This window comes from Argentina silus (assembly GCF_951799395.1).
Source record: "Argentina silus genome assembly, chromosome: 1".
Lineage (NCBI taxonomy): Eukaryota > Metazoa > Chordata > Actinopteri > Argentiniformes > Argentinidae > Argentina > Argentina silus.
In genome coordinates, this window is record NC_139655.1 from 36,049,616 (window position 1) to 36,073,144 (window position 23,529).

The window sequence follows — 23,529 nt, forward strand, 5'->3', positions numbered from 1 at the left end:
TCATATTGACAGACACCAATAGCAGACTTCAAAGGCAAACGAAGACTATAATCAGTACTAATCATTGACAGCTCTCTTACGCCTGTACAAATGATGTGACGGAACACACCTGACTTACACCTGTCAAGCCAATTGTCCCATTACTTTTGGTACCTTGAAATAGGGCGACTATGTATACACAGTGTTGTCATTGATAAATGGTGAAACCAATTTAGCAATGTACACAAATACCCTTAAATAAGAGCTGAGAATCTCTACTTTAACCGCACAGTAAACGTTTGGAGTATAGAGCCAAAAAAATGCTTCACTGCCCTATTACTTACACAGGGCACTGTATATCTAAAAAGGAATTTTAGCGTCAAAATAATAAACCATCCCTTTAAAGGGAAGCCAGGACAAAAGGAGAAGGCTGGATCACTCGCCAAGTTCCATCAACTCAGATCTAGTCCTCTCAGATGACTCCCACTGAGGAAGTAGCTCTCTCTCTCTCTCTCTCTCTCTCTCTCTCTCTCTCTCTCTCTCTCTCTCTCTCTCTCTCCCCTCATGTCTGAATGCAGTACCTTTTGCAGTCTATATTGGGCTGTATTGTCCCAAAACAGGAAGTGGTCTTGAAGAATGCGACTAAACGAAATAAGAGTCAACAACACTCCAAGTAAGTGGAAAATGAGGTATAACTACCCCTGAACTATCCCTTTAATGTCAGATCATGGGCCGTAAACCAATTGAATATCAGAGTATTATGAATTTTGAGAATGATGTGATGCATAAAATACACGCATAGATGCATGGCAGACTGGTCATCTGTAAATAACCCATCTCTGGCCGGGCCACATGTCTGACGCCGACCCACATCCTAGGGCCGGGGTTGCTATGGCAATGGGAGCCACCGGCAACCAGGGAGCAGCGTCTGTCGCTGTTTACATCCACGGTTTCCTCCACTCCCCCCCCTCTTCACCTCTGGACCCTTCACGCTGTCTCTCTCTGTATCTCTAGTTCTTTGTGCAGTTGGTGTTGTGTTTCTATGGTTTGTTTGGGGGTTGTGTGGGCGGGTGAGTGGGTGGGAGCGTGGGGGGGGGGGGTCTCTCTCTCTCTCGCTCTCTCTCTAATTCTCTTGCCGTCTCTCTCATTCGCTTTCTCTATCTCTCTCACATTCTCTCTCCCTCTCTCATTCTCCCCATCATCTGTCTTTGTCTGTCTGTCTGTCTGTCTGTCTGTCTGTCTCTCTCTTCTCTCAATTTAATCTGAACAGTGGGATTTGTATTTGATCAGATTTAGAATGTGATTGCACTGTTGCTCACGTTTATCGCCGACCCTCAATCTTTGGGCTGTGGAGAAAAAAAAAAAAAAAGCTCTTTGTTGACGGCAGAGGATTGGGAAAGCTTTTAAGACATGATAGAGAGAGAGAGAGAGCCCAAAAGCCATGTTCACTTCATTCATCCTCTTTGTAGGGATTCTTTGAAGGTACAGCTGGTGGCTTTAGGGCACAAGTCAGCAGAATTATTTTTGGTACATTTTATGAGGAGTGGGACAGGCTTTGTGTGTGTCTTTTTATTGGTTTTTATTTAACTCTTGTTTAACCAGGAACATTTATTTGCAGCAACGTTCAGGGGAAGAGGAGAGGGGATGAATGAGCTGCTCCTATTTCGCTCCAAGACTGCTCACATCACAAGCTCAGGGCATAAATCCTGCATGGAATCGTGTTTAGTCAATGCCATGAGAAAGCCATGCCAGCCCTCCTACCGCCTTCCAAGCCAGCGTCACTTTTACTTTTATTACTGAGCAAATGGTCTGTTTTCTCATTACTAACAAATACGATAAATACTTCAGATTAGATGTCGGTGTTTTGTTAAATGGGTTAAATGATTGTTTGGAACAAAGAAACAAATGGAGGGAATTTTGAGCGAGAACCATTTTTTATTCTGTGAACGCTTTTGGAGCGGAAAAGGAGCGAGGGCGAGGATGTGGAGCGAGAAGGAGCGGAGGGAGCGGAGTGCAAGCACAGCCTCAGCCTGGATGAGGAGCAGCATCTCCTAATGCTCAACTCCGCTCACATGCTCTGGTCTGTCGAGCATGTCTCAACCTGAGCTTGACGATAACTCAAGCCACCTAATTTTGGATAATCCTGAATATAGTATAGCTCGCTTCGTAGTATACCCCTCAGGGTGATCCCTAGTGTGATGGGATATTTTAATGACCACAGTGAGGGCGCATGTTGGTTTCATGTCTCATCCGAAGTACAGTACCCTTTTTACAGGGCAATGTTCCCAGTCACTACCCGGGGGCGTTGGGTCAGTTTCTAACAGAGGGATGAGCGCCCCATACTGGGCCCCAACACCACCCAGTAGTCTGTTTGCTCTCCAATCAAAGGAGTGACTAGGCCTAACTCTGCTTAGCTTCAGAGTCAGGTTAGCATTGGGATGCTTATGGCTGCTGGCTTTCGGTGAAGGAGAAAGTAGTAGTTTCCAATTTGTTGAAAAGGTTATGGTGCCATGTGAGACTCAAAAAACGCTGTTGAGCAATGATATTTAACTCATATTCTTTATTTTTGTGGGGTCAGTGATATTATGAATATTATCCGTGTTATGATTAATAACTGATGTAGTGTCACTGCTTCCTAATTTCGTCTAAATACAGCTTTTGCCTGAGGTTAGATAATATGAAGACACAGTATGACAAATATGAGAGTATATGGGAGACTGCGTGTATGTATATCACATGATTAATACACATTTTGGGAAAGCTCCTCTCCCTCTCTCTCCTTCCGTCTGTTGTCCCATATCTGTTAGCTGTAAAATTTATGAAACAAGATTATCACATAATTTCATGGACTTCAAGGCATTTCCTCATCTATCTGGCGCACACTGAAAAGCACCAAAAATATTCTGAAGGAAATGAGCAGAGACGCAGCTTTTCCCCACAGGGACCAGCCTTGGTTTGGCCCACTTTTTTCCTGCCTTGTCCTGACAGTATATAACCTCTGCCATAGAGATAGAATGTTCTTTCTGATCCTTGCCATGTCAGACTCTGAAATAGAAATAACTTTCCATTGCATAACATTTCCTATCATGTCCCAAAATCCAGTTTATTTACCTTTGATCTTACTCCAAACAGGTGAAATTAAACATTCTTCAAGTTTTTGCCATTGAAGTAAATGTTTTTGTTTGATACCTGGAAGTAGCTTGGGATTGATACTAATTCACTATCAAGTTAAAAGCAGTCTGGTACTTTGTTTGGGGCCCAATTTCAAATGGGTTTTTACTTCAGTGTTTAGGTAATGCTGAGCGTTTCTTCATACTATGACAACACCAGACTCTCACAGAACCTGTTGTATATTTAGCTTAGCAACAAGGCCGGTGAATTTACTTTTTTCACTCATTCATGTTCAGCTTACTGCCTTTTCAACAAAATCAAGCTAAATATCTCCTGTAGTGACTAGCCCAGCTGTTGCTAGGCTGTGTGCTGTTATTGTGCTCTCTTCAGTGGAATGCTAAGTGTTTTAAACCTGAATTAGCTCAACCTACGGTATGCTACAAGCTCATTCACAACTCACAAATAAAACCATATTTGGTCCACAAACTGTCCTCAGGTTTAGTCATTTTTTTAATGCCCACTACTGCCTCTTTGCGCTTATCATCCTGTTTTGATAAAGAATTTAAAGGAAGATAATGTAGGATGACACAATGAATTTGAATTCGAAGGTTTGTTTCATGAGCTTTTTTCACCCAAGTTATTCATTGAAACTATGTATTGGTTCTGTGTCGCTTGAAAGGATTTTTCTTGGGTCAACTAACATTCAAGCAACTGAGGTGCAGAAAAGGGGCACGCAAGAAGATGAGCAAAGACGGCCAACATATACAGCATCTTTGTTTTGTGGCTCAAAGCCCATCTGGGAACCCGAGACTGAGCTGTCCATGAGAAAAGCACTTGCTGGCTCGAAGACGGAGAGTGGGAAAATGGGAAAAGCTGAGCCTCTGTTGCTATGGTTACTATGTGTGAATACCACTCCACCCCTCCCGTCAAGCCTTGGTCTGTTAAAGTGGCCCCATGAGAGCAACAATACCACTGCTCTGAACTCTATTCAGAGATTCAGAGATACAAAGGTTTGTCAAGTGGTGTAATGTAATGACAACCACCTTGTCTTGAATGTTAAAAACACAGAGGAGATGGTGTTTGACCCCAGGGCAGTTGACGACCACAGGCCTGTGGTCATCCACGATGAAACCATCTCACAGGTCTCCTCATACAAATACCTTGGTGTTTTTATTGACAACTCATTAACCTGGAACATCCATGCGGACAGTCTCTGTAGCAGATTACAACCACGACTGCACTTCCTGCGTCGACTTAGAGTTCACGGTGTTCATCAAAAAATTATGTTAGTCTTTTATCAGGCGGTCATAGAGAGCCCCTTATCAGATATGGCATTACAGCTTGATTTGGTAACCTCTCCGTGCAACTATAGTCCAAACTGGTCCGATTGATGCAGACTGCATGGAAGATTACAGGGGTAAGACAGCATCCATCCTAGCAGTCTACGTACGAACAGGCCACCCTAAGGCAAGCCAAGAGGATAGTTACTGACCCATACCATGTTCTACACGCTGAGTATCACCTACTGCCCTCAGGGAGGAGGTTCAGAGTCTCTTGTTGCAGATTAAATAGATTGAAAAATGAATTTATCCCTCTGTCAATACAGCTTTTAAATAGTGGCAGATAAGAAAAGGACGAGGCCAGGATGGACACTGGAGGGTCTTTGTTTTTATTAAAGGGATTTGTGCAGATCTTTGCTTTTATTGACGTGTTTGTTTTTTCTGTTTGTATAGAGGTGCTTTTAGGAACCTTGCTGTATGTATTTATTCACTAACATCTTTGTATGTTTTTTCTTTTACGGCTGAAAGCCCAAGCCAAATTTTCCACTTTGTGGGACAATAAAGTTAATCTTGAATCTTTAATGCAGGACCGCACACACACACACACACACACACACACACACACACACACACACACACACACACAAAGTCCCTGAGATGAATACTGCATGTGCATTAACAGCCTTGGGCACGTGCCAACTGCAGTATTCCATGATTTTATTCATTCATTTTGCCAGCTAATGTTGTAGGGTGCACTCCTGCTGAACTGTACTGCACTTGGCTAATGGATACTGCTGTATCTTATCCCCTATTGCATTTTATATATTGGGGGATGGTAAATGATGGTCATAAATGCACTGTGGTGAAATGGAATCCCCACTAATGAAGAAATTGATATTTCTCCCTTTCATAAATCAGTGCCACTTTCTGCTCACTAGTCTTAAAGCAATCATGAAGTGGTAAAAAAACAACCAAACAAGATTCATATGCCCGAGATTTCCCTCCCGTCAATCCACTTGAATTTGTTGTTAACTGCCATGACAAGCTTTGTCATTTTCACGACAGCCTTATGGTTCATGATAACAGCAGTCGCAGTCGAGATTACCTGACACTTTCTCTTTGATGCGTTTTTGCCCTGAGTATGGTTTACTGAAGGGTGTCTCTCTTTCTCTCTCTCGACCTTCCACCGTGCTGCAGTAAGATGAAACCTCCTATTGATTTTGGTGTTCTCTCCTCATGCTACCTGTAAGAGCTTTAATGACCTACTGTATGTGGCCCACTGCATAGCTGGAGGTCATCCAAATCCTGTTTGCGAGGACATTTGCAACAATGGGCGGCATGCGTAGAACTACTCTGCTGTCAGATTTCCTCAAGTGGTATGATGATTTAGGCCCACTTAAATATGACCTAATAGATCTATGATCAATCAAATGCATTGCAACGCTATAATGAATGTGTGGATTCCTGTGCCCAACAAAACAGTGTTTAGTGTGATAAAAAAAATCATATAAATATGATTAAAACATAAAACTAACTTTCTCTTTCTTTCTCTTCTGTATCCAGGCTTTAGATCAAGACCGTACAGCTTTACAGAAAGTGAAGAAGTCTGTTAAAGCAATTTACAACTCCGGTCAAGGTATGGGTTTTCCTACAACTCAAGTCATACATACATACATACATACATACATACATACATACATACATACATACAACTCTTACACATCATACCAAGGTCATGTCTTGCCCACTGCTCTGATTATTCCAGCAACATGTTCAAAACTTGCCAAAGAATCACTCTATACCCGAGAGATTATTTACTTGTTAGAATACGTGAACTGTATAAATCTGTGGCTGTATACAGTAACCCCCCCCACACACACTTTTTAAGCTTGGTCCATTCTATCCATCTGTCAGCCCTCTGCTACACCCTATGCCTGATTAGTCCATACATCCACCCCGTGGGGGGTATTCAACCACAAAGGTCACAACACACACAACGCCCAACGGCCTGTGCCCCTTCACAACTCATAACTCATCTCTTTTATCTACAATGGTTGACACGATTCAGAGCTACATGCTGGAAAGGGGCTAGCGGCTAATGCTACACTCTGTCAGACACTAGCCCTCAGACATTACAGACATGACTTCTCATATCAGACTGGAGAGGGACAGTAAGGGTTTTTTTGTAGAAGGAAAGCCCACTCTTTGGTGGTATACAGAGGTGGCTCTTTCTGTCTAAAAGTGTTGTGGCAAAAAGTGGTGAAGAAATTCAGTTTTTTTTTACTTTTGCTAAATACTTTTACATCACATTCACTGCTGATTCTTGACGTTTCAGAACAGCATTTTATCATGCGATAATCTGTTAATAACAGGCCTACTCTAACTAGCTATACTATGATTTTGATTGGATGGACAGGACATGAGGTAGCCATATTTGGTCTGAGAATCATCCTCGGAAGTTGCTCATTTTACAGCGAAAATGCGACTTGAAAAAATAAAAACACAATGAATGAGGCTGAACGGAGCAGCGAAGGGAGTCTTGAAATTCATTCTCCTCTATTTCAGCTTCCAATTACCATGTTCAACCTTTTGGCACCACTGTTGAGACTACTTCTATCTGAGCCGATTTTGTTAGTTTGTGTGAGCTGTTTGAGTGCATTTTGTGCGGCAGAATCGAGCAGATTTAGAGTTTTTGTACAGAAGTTTTTATTTTTATTTAATTTAATTTCATCAAAATTTAAAGGGAGAACCATCCTCCTCTTCCTCAATGGACCGGTCTCCACTGGTAGGATGTCCCCACTCAGTCCCAAATACTGTTGACAACATGGCCGAAACTACACGTTAACCCGGCCCGGGGTAATGTGGGACTGTTGGCTTTACAGTTAGGGTTAGGGTTAGGGTTAGGGTTAGGGCCACTCTGCTGTGTTGTTGTGTTGGACTGGCTGTGTCAGTGGTTCTCTCGCACACAAGCTCTGTGATTGAGAGGATCACCCTCACCAAGCACTGTGCAGAGTCTCTGATATTGATCATATAATCAATGGTTATTTCTCGAAAAGAGTGATGGTCAAAGGGGTTACTAGGGTAACTCCTGCATCATCATGTTGGAATCAGTACGATCCTTCTGGTCCAGCACCAGTCCAGCACCGCTGCAGAATCCCTCAGGAGCTGTGAAATTGACTGATGGTGGCAGTGACTGTTACAACCCCTTATCTAGATATGCCTTATCTAGGGCTGGGCATCATTTTTACAAGAGGGCCACATTAAGAATGTTGGTACTCCATCACGGATCACATGCCCTTTTTTCATATAAACTATTATAAAAGTTACCAAAAGCCTATTAAGGCCACATTTTCAACTAGGAAATGTTACAATTACAACTGCAATGCATTGTAGACAAATAAATTAACCAAACAGCCTGTTGCAGGACACAGACTTAGCTTACAAATAAGCGTTTTTAGATTTTTCACTAATTTATTGAAATTCACTCATTTCAGTTATAGCCAAATGAATGCTAAGTTGCCGTGGTATGGCTTCCCTGCCACACCCTTGCCGGTGACCTTGATGGGATGCACATTTTACTGTACCATGGCTTTAAGCACAGAATATGCCATTTGCTTAGTGCCTGTATCCTTTGATGCACCATTAGCTGATTGGTGGAAATCAATACAGGTCGACCTCTGCTTGACTCTTACAGAGGGGCTAAAAGCTGTACACTGCCTGACAATAATACCCTGTTGTCAAGTAAGCAGACTTGTAAATGTTCATGGTATACAAACACGCTGGTGCGATGACAGGCTAGCAGCAAGTATCATGATCAGCTTCATCACCGAAGCAACTTTAATAGCTCAGGCCCCTAAATGGCTTAAAGTGATTACCTGTCCTGATACGAAGACTTGTTGTTGTTGTTGTTATTTCCTTTGGGATTTGTGGCTTTATGCAAGGGCATCAAAAAAACCTGTGTCATTGAATGACCAGAGTAGAGGTTTAGCCTGAACCTACCTTACAGGAAGTTCATTAAATTGTTTAGCAACCAGTTGTAGATAAACAAGAAATTCATTTTACAAGCTGAATTACGTAAATGCTATCAAAATAACACTTGTAAATGCAATACCTCATGTTGCCTATAGTCCTACACATGCCTTTTCACTAATAAAAACAGTCGTTTGGAAGATAGCTAATACACTAGTGCTAGTGAAACATTAACTAGCTAGCTGTCTTGCTGGCTAGCAAGTTTCTTATCCCAGCAAACACAGTATGTAACCGCAACCTTGAAGTTAGGCTGTGGTGAGGTCGTGGCGAAGTTGGTGCCAACGTAACCGAATGAATAGCCTCTGTTCACGTAGCATTGTGGTGGCATAAAGGTTGATGCCATCCTGGCACCAACACAACAGCATGACAACTTCTAATGCCAAATCACACACCTGAATCTTATCCTAATTGGGCTCACTGCAAACTAGTTGTAACAAGATAGCCTCCTGACCTGACTCACAGTGCATTCACTCATGGGGTGCAGGTGTCAGGTCTCGCATAGAAGAGGGTGTGACAAAACACAAGCTAACAGAATGGTCAGGTCAGAAAAAGCAACCATTTTCACATAAATATTTAATTATTTGACTCAGTCTGTTCTTTCATCTGTTAGGGCTACAAGCGACAATTTACCAACACCAATGTTATGTAGCTTGTTATGTTAGGCTATGCTATTGGTCCCTCAAACACTACTACCTTTGGAAGTCTTATAATGTACATTGTCAACTTTGCCCATTATTACTACATGTCAGTGTGGGTGATTGAATACTCCACTGCTAAATGATTCTGTTTAAATATATATATATAATCACATATACACTGCACACACACAAGTCTTGGATTTATATAAAACAAGAGAGTACTACTATGACTCAATGACAGACAAAGGCCTTGTGTTAAAGATTTAGGAAACAGAACTACAGTAGGCCACTGCTGGCAACACTAACTTGTTAGCCAAGGTATAACTACCTCACCTATCATAATGTAATGTTAACATTTTACAATAGCTGTATACAAATATAGTGAGTGAGGTAGTAAGTGAATTCATTTTATGTTTTTATATATTTTCCATTCATTGAATTGTATGCGTTGAATAATTACCACATGGAATACTGACTTAAAATATGTTTTTTTTACATTTATTTCCTCTCTTGTACTCATTTCTTCTCTTCCTCTATAAAAAACGTTGCGTGTGTCAGGTAATGATAATGAAATGAGCTAATAAAAAAGGTAAAACATTTTTATTTTAAAAGCAACGCAAATTACTTTTACTTACTAACAACTAAAATCTCCACAGGCCCGGCTCTGGTTGGGCTTGAATTTTCTTGCTTTAGATTATGACCTTTCAATATTGTGTGTGTAGTGAAATGACATTATTGCATTTTGTGCAATGATGTTATTGCATTTTTGTAGTTTCAAGTTTTATCAATAACATTTTTGTGCGATTTAATAATGAGGAATGCATTGATATTTTGAATTTGTTTTGTCTGCATTCAATGATGGATCTTATTATATTTTAATTCCTGTGTATGTATTGTATATTATCTATTTTTGTAATTGGAGACATTTATTTAAAATAAATAGCATTGATATTGTGGCCCTAGTCAGCCTTGTTAGCGGTGGTGAGTGTGAACATTGGCTCCAGCCCTAAGATGTGTGTAGGCCTATGTGCGTGTCTGTGTACATCCTGTTTGTTGTGTAGTAACTTGACCCTCATACACTTCCTCTGTACTCCATCTGTGAGGCCTAACCAAAAGGGCAGTCCCAGGTCTGTCATCTTGTACATTCAAAGCTCTCTGCCGACTTTTTATGGCCAGAGGGACTGGAAAGTCCTCAGTGGTTCTGTAGTTTGTTTTAGGCTTGGTTGCCTATTGCTAGCATAGCTGACCTGATGTTGTCTCATTGGCTCTAGTGCTGTCTTGGCATTACAGTTGAGCTGTGGTGATATTGGTATTATAAATGCTGTATATAAATCTATTGCTGCATTACTGTAGCCTTTTGTCAATGCTCTGAATGGTTTCGTTAAAATGGATTGTATTTGTTTTCTCGTTTCTATTGAATGAATGGAGTTATATTTGTGGAGCAATGTGAATACACGAGGGGTTATAGCACCATTGATATGTTATAGCACCGTTGATATGTTATAACACCGTTGATATGTTATAACACCATTGATATGTTATAATACCATTTATACTGTGGAGAACACTAAAGGTGACGCAGTTCAGGAGAGACTGACAGGTGACGTCCCTGGTAGAATTTTACGGACGGGGACAGGGTGGTTTTAAAGGACGTGCCATAGCAGCATAAGGCTACATTCCTGACAACAGAGCTGGCCCATGAGCAAAATTCCGGCTCTCACCCAGTACGGGTCCCCCACATTTAAACCAAAAGTGGCCCAGTAATGACAGGGAGGTATCAGGGCCAGATATCACATCCCAGAGCTGGCCCATGAGCAAAATGCCAACTCTCACCCAGGGTTGGCCCATACTGTATAATACTTGCCGTTTTTAGCACTCAGCCACATGTTCCACCACAAGACCAGACCTGGCCCACAAATTGTCTGCTGACTGGGAGGAACGTATCAGGGCCACATTCCTCATACTCAAGCTGGCCCACAGCAAATTGCCAAGGGCTGGCCCTCCACATTCAGACTTATTCTGAGGTTTTGTATTCATGCATTGCCGTAATTCCTTCCTAAAAATAGATTGTCTTCATCAGTTAGCTTTTCTGCCAAGGGGTTTTGTTGTAAAACATGACCTTTTTTTTTTTTTTTTTTTAAAACACTCTGTCCCCTCTAAGCATACAAAGTATCAATGCAGATGTGAATTGTATTCTCAAAAGCAGTGGTCTCAGGAACAGCTCTTTGAATATGCCATTTGTATTAAAAAAAATAGCCCATTTCTATGGAGAGGTTTTCACTTAGGTTTGTATTACTGAGGCTCAGTGAGAGCTCTGAGCTATCAGGGCTTAACCCGGCCTTTTCCTTCATTCCTCTGAGCAGCATTTCTATGCGTTTAATAGGGATGGCTTTATGGTGTCTTCCATTCGCCGGTTGGAATTCAAAGTGGCAGCGGATGCCCCAGTTTGGGGGATTATAGATGAGCTCGGAATGGACCAGCAAGTCCTCCCCAGGGTGCTGGTGGGATTATTCTGAATTGTGTTCGCGCAATATCACACATATATCCCCATCCGAAAGTCATGGTTAGGCATTAAACCAGCAACATTACACCCCAATTGGTTTGAAATAAATTGGTCAAAGTTACCTAAAATGTCACTCAGATGACATTTGTACTCATCCTTAGAAAGCAAGGTATAACGCTTTGATGTGTATACTTCCCAGGCCAGAATCATTGTCATCATCATCATCATCATCATCTCACATTGTAGATTTCAGATTCCGTATAATGTGTTGTGAGGAAGAAGTTAATATCCCCTTAATGCTCCCAAAGTAGAATGCAATACATTGTGATCACCATGGCATATGCTGTTTTAATCCTGATTTGTTCAAATGAGTCTAACAGAGATACAGATTAGTGTCCTGGTGCCGTGGATGTTTTCTTTTTCCTTCATTTGAATATGCTTTGGTAAAAACAAAGGTTGTCATGGAGTATCACATCTAGTTATTAATGCTGCATTGACCTGTTTTCACCTCCTGCTCTTGACAGATCACGTGCAGAATGAGGAGAACTACGGCCAGGCCCTGGACAAGTTTGGCAGCAACTTCATCAGCAGGGACAACCCTGATCTGGGAACAGCCTTCGTCAAGTTCTCCAGCCTTATCAAGGAACTCTCTGTACTTCTCAAGAACCTGGTGAGTGGAACTAAGGAGTTAGAACATAGTGAGTCACCTTACACCTGGTGAGAGGAACTGAGGAGTTAGAACATAGTGAGTCACCTTACACCTGGTGAGAGGAACTGAGGAGTTAGAACATAGTGAGTCACCTTACACCTGGTGAGTGAAACTAAGGAGTTAGAACATAGTGAGTCACCTTACACCTGGTGAGTGGAACTGAGGAGTTAGAACATAGTGAGTCACCTTACACCTGGTGAGAGGAACTAAGGAGTTAGAACATAGTGAGTCACCTTAAGTGGCAGCGCTCAGTTCAGCGGGTAGGGCTTCCACCTGCGCGCCACACACTGCCCCCTACAGGCAGGGGGATGGAAACCCTGTTATCACCTCCTCCATAAATGAAAACATTATATAAAAGGAGAATGGGATTCTACTCTTCTTAAAAATCACCTTGTTTTGTTGCAGAGTCCTCACATGTAAATACTCACATGTAAGCCATTTAGTCACATGACTATTTAGTACACGTATCCTGCTAGGTTTTGTGAATTGGAGCTACAAATGGAATTGCTTTTCTGTTCACCTGTTGGACATGGGCTGTATAAAAAGGGGAAGAAAAGGGAGATATAATGCAAACCTGGAAACCCTTCGGGACAGTGAGAGAAGACATGGATTGACAAGTCAGATTGATAAGTCAATCACGATCCCTGTTCAAATTCACGTTCTGTGATAGACCATAAAAAGACCTCTCTACTGTTTTGATACCGAGCCCCCTTCTCTCTTCCTCTTTCCCTTTACAGCTCCAGAGCCTGAGCCATAACGTCATCTTTACCCTGGACTCACTTCTCAAGGGCGACCTTAAAGGAGTTAAGGGGGTAAGATTTAAAGACCTGTCGCATCCTGCCAAAATGTTTTATTGAGACACTGCCACCTACTGCCACACACACACACACACACACACACACACACACACACACACACACACACACACACACACACACACACAGGTTTGGAATGGTTTTATTGGCAGTGACAGACTCGGTCAGAGGAAATGTGTGCTCTCAGAGAGCCGTTTTAGTCTTCAAACAGCGCCGGGCTTTTCCCAAGTCAGTTCAGATCTCAGATCAATGCAGCATCCCCTGATTGTAAGAGACAGTTAAAAGATACATTTATGCCTGATGCAAGTTCTATTTTGACTCAGTTCTCTCTCATCTTCAGGATATAAAGAAACCGTTTGACAAGGCGTGGAAGGACTATGAGACCAAGTTGTAAGTGTAATGTACTGCACCTCTTTGTGTTTGTGAGTGTGTCTTGAGTGTGAGAGAGACCCTCTACCATAATCAGAGGACAAACTCTTGCACAATATCTTGTGAGTGTATTTCACTGTGGTCATTTATGTGAGTAAAATTCCGGATAACTTTTCCAAGCACCAAGATTGAGAAGGAGAAGCGGGAGCATGCTAAACAACATGGAATGATCCGAACTGAGATTACCGGCGCTGAGATTGCTGAGGAGATGGAGAAGGAGCGACGGATCTTCCAGTTACAGATGTGTGAGGTCAGTGTTGGCTCAGATATTACAGATGTGTGAGGTCAGTGTTGGCTCAGATATTTTCTTTGCCTATTGCATTACCCAGCACAGCACGGCTCTCTAAAAATGAGCTGAACTGGCCCAGTAACATATCTGGTGCAAACTGTTATAAGCTATACAGTGCCCTGTAATGGGAAAGTGAACCGTTTTTTCTTCTTTTGGCTCTATACTTATACTTTATAATCAAACAATTACTTTGAGGTTAATAGGTTCTAGTATAGATTCTCAGCTTTTATTTGATGGTATTTGTGTATATATTGGTTTCACTATTTAGAAAAGACACTGGGTATTTTCCCCAGTGATGCTCTGCCAGGCCTCTACTGCAGCCATCTTCAGTTGTTGTTTGTTTTGAGGTCTTTGTTTTGAGGTCTTGCCTAAAATCTTAACAAATCTTAGAGATTGACTTAGCCAGTGAAGAACTTTCCACTTTTTGTCCCAGAAAAACTTCATTGGCATGTTTTGGGTCATTGTCTTACTGTAGGATAAAGCGCCATCCCAATGTATTTGGAGGCTTTTGCTTGTACTCAAGCAGACAATATGTTTCTGTACACTTCAGAATACGTTCTGCTGCTGCTGTCAGCAGTTACATAATCAATTAAGACAAGTTAGCCAGTTCTAGTGTCAGCTCTACATGCCCAAACCATAACACCCCCTCCACCATGTTTCACAGTCAAGGTGGTAGGCTGTAAATCTTGGACAGATCCTTTTTTCTCCAAACTTCCCAATCACTCTGGTACATGATAATATTAGTTTTATCTGTCCACAAGACCTGTTGTGTCTTTTTTTTATTATTTTTCTAGTCATTGACCCTACACTGCTATATTCTCTGAAAAGAGTATGGTTCAGGTTGGCTCTGAAGTGTATGCTGTTAACTGTCAAATCACTTCTAAAAATATTTCTACTACTAAGCCATGATAGAATCCCACCACACATAAAAACACATGTTCATGTTTTATTTAATACAATTCCTTGTATTTAAAAAATAAGTTAGTTAAATTCCTGTTGATTGTCTGTGATGAATACATTGAATTCAAAATAGTACATTTTTCTTCTTGATCCTTAGTACCTGATTAAAGTGAACGAGATCAAGACCAAGAAGGGAGTGGACCTGCTCCAGAACCTGATAAAGTACTATCATGCACAGTGCAAGTAAGTACACTACAGCCAGCTTCTGCCCTGGTCTCACTCACACAGTAGGATCTTGTCTAGGATCTCCACACCAGGTCTTGAGACTAACTTCCTTTTCAGATTTGTATAGTGCTTACGCTTACCTGTGTCAGTATACCTGAACTATTATTGAATTATTGTTTTTCTTTCAGCTTTTTCCAGGATGGCTTGAAAACAGCAGATAAATTGAAGCAGTACATTGAGAAGCTTGCAGCTGACCTGTATAATGTAAGTGTCATACGTGAACTGCGAATTGGAGAGTGGGGACATTTCCTATTGGTTTCTAATCCCAGAGGTTCTATAGAAGGCTCAATGGTTCTATGGACCAAGTTCAACATCTGGTAATTTGGCTAAATATAGTTTTGAGTTGTTAGCACAATGGTTTTATACTCACAATGTTGTTATACTCAAATACTTTCCAAAAGACCACCCCCCCCCCCCCCCCCGTATGTCTTCTCCCCACTGCATGTATGGTCTTCATTGAAATCTTAAATGTTAATTGGTTCTTAGCGATTTGGAGGGGATTAGAGAGTGTCTGATGTAAAGTGATGAAGGCTGTGGCTCCCCAGATCAAGCAGACCCAGGATGAGGAGAAGAAGCAGTTGACGGCCCTGAGGGACCTCATTAAATCCTCCCTGCAGCTGGACCAAAAGGAGGTTAGTAAAACAAAACAAACCCTTACATCCCTACTCTGATTACTTCACAAGTGTTTGATACCATTCCTCATTCCTTTCCATACATTACAATGAGCCCGACCTCCGATTTCTACCTCCACCAGCCTCCACTGACCCATACCTACCACCAGCATACCTCCCATCCTGATCCTTTTAACTCAATATCTTGATAACCCTTACTAAAATCCTGTCCTGGATGTTCAGTTCTCTGTATGTTTTACCATGGTAACAAGTAAACAATAAGATAATCCTTAGCAAGTCTCTCACCTCTCGTACACTCGTCTCCCCCGCCGAGCGATGTGTCCCACAGTGTGAGAGGGAAACACTGTTGTGTCCAACAGGAGGAGGTAGCTACTGTCCTACTGTCATGGCCTGCCAGTCCCAGCTGGGATGGCACAGCAGTTTCACTGAAGTAGTTCCCCACAGTGGACCCCCTCTACCCCTCATTGGGTTTGTGACAGTATTCAATGTGTTTGCCAGAATCAACTACTAAAAATAAAGGAAAAGTTGGGCTGTTCTCTCTCGCTTTGACTTTAATAACCCACGTTTTGGCAGTAGTGCCTTCACATAGAATCAATAACCTACAGTACTAGATGTGTTTGCCAGAGTCTGTTTCCCCTGTTATGTATGTGGGTGTCTATCATGTAAGCATGAGCACGCTCCCCAGGGTGTCCACCGGTCTGATTAGGTCCCATCACCTTGCCGATGGAATCATGTTGTTAGCGTACGTAACAGGCATCACGCTGCTGCAAACAGTATTGCTTCCTCGCACTCTGAGCTCACGCGAGTCTCGAACCTGCATCTTCTGTGTCGCCGACACGTGACTGTCACCGAAATAGCCGTTGGAAACCAGCTACGCCACCGAAAAGCTAACCGTTGAACGGTGCGGGTTGAGGAGCGTGTTGAGGAGGGCGTTCACCAGCCTGGCCTGGTCACATGTGCAGTAGAGCAGCTCCCTTAACCTACCTGTCTGCCTACCTGTCCTCACCTGCACCCTCAACATGCCCAGGAGTTAACAAACCCAGATTTACTTTACTACAGTATTCAAGGTGTTTTATCTAACCCTTAGATAAGTCAGAGTGGTCAGTGTTGTACCATGCTGGTAGCCAGTGTCAAGTAACCCCTTGCTGGTAACCAGTGTTGTGCTACACTGACCGCTCAGTCTAATGTAAACCCAGGGTTAGGCCATGTCTTATCTTAAGTCATTGGTGTTTTGGTTATTGAAAGACACTATGTGAGACACTTGTAATTACCTCATTATGCTATTTATAAGTAATATTTATCAAAATCCAGGGGGAGGCCTAGCTCCGACCAGACACTATATCATTTCATGAGATGGAGTGTTGTGGTATTAGCTTGCCGGAGCTTGCGACTTCATACGACCAGTGCCCTTACCTGTTTCGGCTTCACTTATCCCAGTTTTGAAAGTATCCATGGCACTCTCCGTCATCTGAGATTTTCTCCGGCCTCATGAAATATCCAAAAGGCTGCTTAATATCCATAGAAATTATGATACCTAATAGCCCTGAAAAGTTAATGAGACGTTTCAAATATAATTGAATTCTTAGCATGTTATTTCTTCTACTAACCACTCTCTCCTGTAACTGATGGTCTCTTGTGTGGTGCAACGCTAAGTGCGCTCTGACTTACTGCTTCTGTTTCCCTTCTCCTGCCTTCTCTGACTGAAGTCTAGGAGAGTAAGTGCTAGGCACTCTTTGTAAGCTTGGGTAGCAGACTGCAAAAAAATTGTGTGTCATATTTAGTAGCACATTGCATGAAGTTGTGTTGTGTGCATGCCATATTTGCATTGATTGACTGATGCCGATATATGTTTTTCATTACGAAGTAAATAGTGTACATTGTACACTTTTGGTTTGCACATGAGCTGGCGTTTCCCAGACACAGATGAAATGGTTGGTTCGGATCGATTTTTTTTACCATATTTACGGATGTATATGCAGTGCTGTCGATCGACGGGTACTATTTTGGGACCTGTCTTTGCTGTCATTCATATGGAGTGTCTTCACCTGAACGGGGCTAGTTCAGTCTGTCCAAAAAAGCACTGAAATAAACTCCACATGACACTTAAAACTAATAACAAAGCGGTGGCAGTCCATCAAAGCTAATTCGATTTTTAATACCATCACTTTGAAGTCAAATGAACGTTTAATCCATTACTTTGTGGTGGAACTATTTTTTTTTGTTGAAGTACGCATTACTGTGTCCTTCCGCACAGCAGCTGTGGAGTAATACGTTGTAGCTACACTCTCTAGCTACAGGCTGAGACAGTATCACAGGCTACAACGTATCGCTCCGCAGCTGCTGTGTGGAGGGACACAGTAATGTGTAAAAAAAAAAAAAATCAGGACTAGGCTTAATCTGTGTCCGGGAAACCAGCCATATGACTTCATTACTGTTTCTCTAAACCCACCGGTACTGTTGTTTCACAACATTGTTTGTCCTGTGTTTTATGTTCTATCAATGCATTTCTCAGCATATATAGTATGTATCAATGCAGCGTTTTATAATTGACCTGTCCTTCTAGAACACACTATGGAATGTATTAAGAATGCACCGAGTTGCATTGAGTTCTTGCATACATGACTTCATATTAAGCCTCACAGGACTGTCTTTGCAGGACTCCCAGAGCAAGCAGAGTGGATACAGTATGCACCAGCTCCAGGGGAACAAAGAGTTTGGCAGCGAGAAGAAGGGCTATCTGATGAAAAAGAGTGACGGGTAGGTAGCTTGATGAAGATTCAAAAGACATTTTTTGTCTAATCTTTGAAATAAGCTTAATCAAGGTCTAGGATACCAGCCCTCTGTGTACCATTGGTAACAACTTCATTTGTGGTTGTTGCCATGTTTTCATGTTGCTGCCACATAGATTATGTAATAAAAAGGACAACAATTATTACTTGATATGTTTGTCACCTAGGTTACGAAAGGTCTGGCAAAGGAGGAAGTGTTCAGTAAAGAGTGGCATCCTCACCATCTCACATGCTACAGTGAGTACTACATCACCCATAATCCATAACTACAGCAACATACACACACACACACACACACACACACACACATACACACACACAGACAGACACACACACACACACTGTGTGTGATTTATGTTTCCTCTCTGTAAAGTGCCTTCCCACCTCAGGAGGGTGTGGGTGGGTGTGGGTTGTAGATATAGCCACAAAAAAGGACTATAGCTTAATTTATTGGCAAGCTCATTCATTTCTTCATTTTCTGTTTCTGTCACTTAGTCCAATAGGCAGCCGGTGAGACTGAACCTGCTCACCTGTCAGGTCAAACCCACCGGGGAGGACAAGAAGTGCTTCGACCTCATCTCCCGTAAGTCACAACACTAAACTAAATCAAGCGCAATTATGCTAGGAGGATTTTCTAATTGCAATTTCATGAGTTCTTGAGTTGACTCAATTGAAAAGGGCTGTGATCACAAACCGACACAGCACAGTTTCTGAGCGAGAGGTCACAGAGGAGAACATCATAAAAAAAATACCAGCGTCACCACAGCTTGTACCTCAACAGTGATTGCAGAGACAACACAGTGGTACCAGACCTGGCTATGAGTTTTGAAAATGTGTAGATGTCATGAGGTACAGTATGATGTTGCATAAACTAAACTGTGTGTCATCTTTCTCTCTCACACACAGATAATCGCACATATCACTTCCAGGCTGAAGATGAGCAGGAGTTTGTGATGTAAGATACTTTACGACCGTAAAAAAACATATTTTAGTAGCCCAGGTGTTTCGTTTGTTTAGTTTAACCAACCCTGAGTATGGTTGTGCTTAACCTCAGGGTGGCACTATTACACATTGTTGGCTTACAGTGGCCATGTTGTTTTAGCTCATCTTAAGAAAAATAGACACTGGAAATACCTTTTTTGTCCATAGATCATGTATACCAGATTTTGTGCAGATCCACCCAGAGAAGATGTTTAAAGAGCAATTTTTAAGTTAGACATCCAAATCAGTGTTGATTCACTTGTATCTACAGTAATTCAATACGTCGTCACATTTTTAAATATTTTTAATGATATATATTTTTTTTTTTTATAATTTGATTTTTAATACATTTTATCAGGCTTTCAACAGTTATGCAATGCATTGCCATGCACCATAACATAGTGACAAATTTTTTAGGCACACCTAAATTAGTAGCAGACCAGCTAGCTATCTTGTTTCAGGGGACACAACACACACTGTTTGTTTCATAATTGGACGATGTCAACTAAACACAGCACCTCCTTACTTTTGTCAAGATCTCTAGCAAGCCAGCCAACAAGGAGCAATAGATTACAGGCTCTCTGCATTCAAACACTCAGCTACAGTGTATTTGGAAAGTATTCAGACCCCTTCACGTTTTCCACATTTTGTTATGTTACAGCCTTATTCTAAATAAAAAAGTCCCACAGTTGACAGTGCGTGTCAGAGCAAAAACCAGGCCATGAGGTCAAAGGAATTGTCCGTAGACCTCCGAGACAGGATTGTGTCGAGGCACAGATCTGGGGAAGAGTGCAAAACATTTTCTGCAGTATTGAAGGTCCCCAAGAACACAGTAGCCTCCATCATTCTTAAATGGAAGAAGTTTGGAACCACCAAGACTCTTCCTAGAGCTGGCCCTCCGGCCAAACTGAGCAATAGGGGGAGAAGGGCCATCGTCAGGGAGATGACCAAGAACCCAATGATCACTTGAACCTTCCAGAAGGACAACCATCTCTGCAGCACTCCACCAATCAGGCCTTCATGGTAGAGTGGCCAGACGGAAGCCACTCTTCAGTAACAAGCACATGACAGCCCGCTTGGAGTTTGCCAAAAGGCACCTAAAGGACTCTCGGATCATGAGAAACAAGATTCTCTGGTCTGATGAAACCAAGATTGTACTCTTTGGCCTGAATGCCAAGTGTCACGTCTGGAGGAAACCAGGCACCGCTCATCACCTGGCCTATACCATCCTTACGGTGAAGCATGGTGGTGGCAGCATCATGCTGTGGGGATGTTTCAGCGGCAGGGACTGGGAGACTAGTCAGGATCGAGGGAAAGATGAATGGAGCAAACTACAGAGAAATCCTTGATGAAAACCTGCTCCAGAGCACTCAGGACCTCAGACTGGGGTGAACGAAGGTTCATCTATCAACAGGACAACCCTAAGCACACAGCAAAGACGACACAGGAGTGGCTTCGGGACAAGTCTCTGAATGTCCTTGAGTGGCCCAGCCAGAGCCTGGATTGAACATCTCTGGAGAGACCTGAAAATAGCTGTGCAGCAACGCTCCCCCCATTCAACCTGACAGAGCTTGAGAGGATCTGCAGAGAAGAATGGGAGAAACTCCCAAAATACAGGTGTGCCAAGCTTGTAGTGTCATACCCAAGAAGACTCAAGACTGTAATCGCTGCCCAAAGGTGCTTCATCAAAGTACTGAGTAATGGGTCTGAATACTTATATAAATGTGATTTTATTTTTAATAAATCAGCAACAATTTCTAAAAACCTGTTTTCGCTTTGTCATTATTGGCTTTTGTGTGTAGATTGATGAGGAAAATTTTTTATTGAATCCATTTTAGAATAAGGCTGTAACATAACATAAAGCAGAAAAGTGAAGGGGTCTGAATACTTGTGCACTTTACATGTAGTTAGCTTTCTGGCTTGCTAGGTAGCTATAACACAATGATTATCTTACCTTTCAATCATAATTGTAATATTCCCTGATAAAGTAACATCTGGTCAACTAGGTTTCAGCAGATGCAAGTCAGATAGCTAGCTACTGTACCACAGCTGCTCTGACAGGAGCTATCGCTAATCAACTGAAGAAGTCAAAACTAATTAAGACCACTGGATAGCTTAGTTCATGATGCATGTTTATTTTGTTTTACAAAAATATTTAGTAAAGAGTTTACTGTCAGCAAGAGAAGGGCGGGACTTACTCAGTAAAATTGCTGGCTGCTGGTTCTTAGTGTGTGTGTGTGTATGTGTGTGTGTGCGCGTGCTTGTCTTAACATGCTAATTACTGTATATACACTGGTCATTTTTATGGTGGAAATGGGTATGATCAAAACATGAACCATACCACATCAAAACAGCTCACTCTCACTGATCCGTGTGTGTGTAGATGGATCTCCGTGCTGACCAACAGTAAGGAGGAGGCTCTGAACATGGCGTTCCGTGGGGAGCAGAGTACAGGGGGTGAGGACACTCTGGAGGACCTGACCAAAGCCATCATAGAGGACGTGCTCCGCATGCCTGGCAACGAAGTGTGCTGTGACTGTGGCGCTGCAGGTAAGCCAAGTGTGTGTGTGTGTGTGTGTGTGTGTGTGTGTGTGTGTGTGTGTGTGTGTGTGTGTGTGTGTGTGTGTGTGTACGTGTGTGTGTGTGTGTCTGTCTGTGTGTGTGTGTGTGTGTGTGTGTGTGTGTGTGTGTGTGTGTATGTGTGTGTGTGTGTGTGTGTGTGCGCGTGTGCATATGTGTGCGTGCGCACGCTTGTGTGTGCGTGTGTGTCAAAGACAGAGAGAGAGAAGATCCAGCCCGTAAGGTTTACCACTGTCATCAGTGTAGTCAGACACATTGTACCCTATCTACTGTCTACTATCTCCTATCTACTTCACACATTGCTGCATCTATTTCCTGAGGAGATAAGCCCTCCTTCTCTATTCCACTTCCTGTGGCAGGTGTCGTCCCACCCTACTGGTATCCGGGCAGATCCCATCACTCTGGCTTGTTGTGTATTCTGTTAATGCAGCAGAAAATGACGCAGCTCTAACCCCTCTCACTGTCACTCATTTTCTCTCTCTCTCTCTCTCTCTCTCTCTCTCTCTCTCTCTCTCTCTCTCTCTCTCTCTCTCTCTCTCTCTACCTCTCTCTCTCTCTCTCTCTCTCTCTCTCTCTCTATCTCTCCCCTTAGCATTTAAATACAAAGCAAAAAAACAGGAACATATTCCATCAATGATAACAAGGGGATGATGATGTACAATAATATCCCTTTCCCTCACCCCATCCCTCTCTTTTTAATGTTATTGTTGGTTCCATTTTGTGTAATGACGCATTCAGGCATACAGATATGGTGTTGCAAACTCCTTTGTGTACCTTTTGATTATTATCTGGTGCAAACTCACTCCAATATTTATTCAGTGCTTTCATTTCTTTACCTGATATCAAGTCAAAATGGACCTTTGTGCCCTCTTGTGTTAAAATAATGCAACTGCGTTTGTCTCTCTTCACAGAGCCTAAGTGGCTGTCCACTAACCTGGGCATCCTGACCTGTATTGAGTGCTCTGGGATCCACAGGGAGATGGGCGTCCACATCTCCCGCATACAGTCTATGGAGCTGGACAAGCTAGGGTCTTCCGAGCTCTTGGTATATTCCATTTTGGTGTATTTGAATGTATTTGAATGTTTTTAATTTGTTACGCAAAGGTATATTTCTTCTCTGTGAAGCGGAGGTGAATCATGCATATAAACTAAATTGTCGCACTCAGACCTTGAGGATGTCCTCTTGGTCTAATGGTAGATGCTTGTGTCTTCCACATGGGAGACTCGGGTTCAATTCCCGGCTGTCACATGTGTTCACATTACACCCTGTGGCCAGCAAACATACAGAGGCAGATAGTGTGGCAGATAGTCTTAATGTTTACTATCCTGCCTAGGGACCTGTACAGTAACTAGTCAAAACTTAAATAGCTTTTATTAAACAATCATTTTAAGCAATAGAGACAGTATGCCTGCTCTAAATTATGGAATTTTAGAGGTGGATTTGATGTGCAGTTTTACTTGATTTGATTGTCTTTTCTCTCTCCTTAGCTGGCCAAGAACATAGGGAACAGTAGTTTCAATGACATCATGGAAGGGAACTTCCCGAGTCTCTCACCAAAGCCCGCTCCGTCAAGTGACAT

General features: G+C 42.3%; 1 protein-coding gene across 2 annotated transcripts in view; it reads left to right on the top strand.

Moving 5' to 3' along the window:
- asap1a (ArfGAP with SH3 domain, ankyrin repeat and PH domain 1a) overlaps positions 1–23,529 on the top strand; it is a gene marked incomplete at its 5' end in the record, with an annotated part of 46,527 nt that overhangs the window by 11,564 nt on the left and 11,434 nt on the right. Inside the window, 15 exons of one of the 2 annotated variants that reach the window (XM_083671924.1) lie at positions 5,934–6,006; positions 12,065–12,210; positions 12,987–13,061; positions 13,405–13,454; positions 13,614–13,743; positions 14,840–14,925; positions 15,096–15,171; positions 15,513–15,603; positions 18,242–18,356; positions 18,556–18,625; positions 18,884–18,971; positions 19,295–19,343; positions 21,753–21,919; positions 22,861–22,994; positions 23,438–23,529. In XM_083671924.1, coding sequence (XP_083528050.1) covers positions 5,934–6,006; positions 12,065–12,210; positions 12,987–13,061; positions 13,405–13,454; positions 13,614–13,743; positions 14,840–14,925; positions 15,096–15,171; positions 15,513–15,603; positions 18,242–18,356; positions 18,556–18,625; positions 18,884–18,971; positions 19,295–19,343; positions 21,753–21,919; positions 22,861–22,994; positions 23,438–23,529 — 1,442 coding nt within the window. The remainder of the gene's footprint in view (positions 1–5,933; positions 6,007–12,064; positions 12,211–12,986; positions 13,062–13,404; positions 13,455–13,613; positions 13,744–14,839; positions 14,926–15,095; positions 15,172–15,512; positions 15,604–18,241; positions 18,357–18,555; positions 18,626–18,883; positions 18,972–19,294; positions 19,344–21,752; positions 21,920–22,860; positions 22,995–23,437) is intronic. The other variant, XM_083671923.1, reaches the window with a different exon arrangement.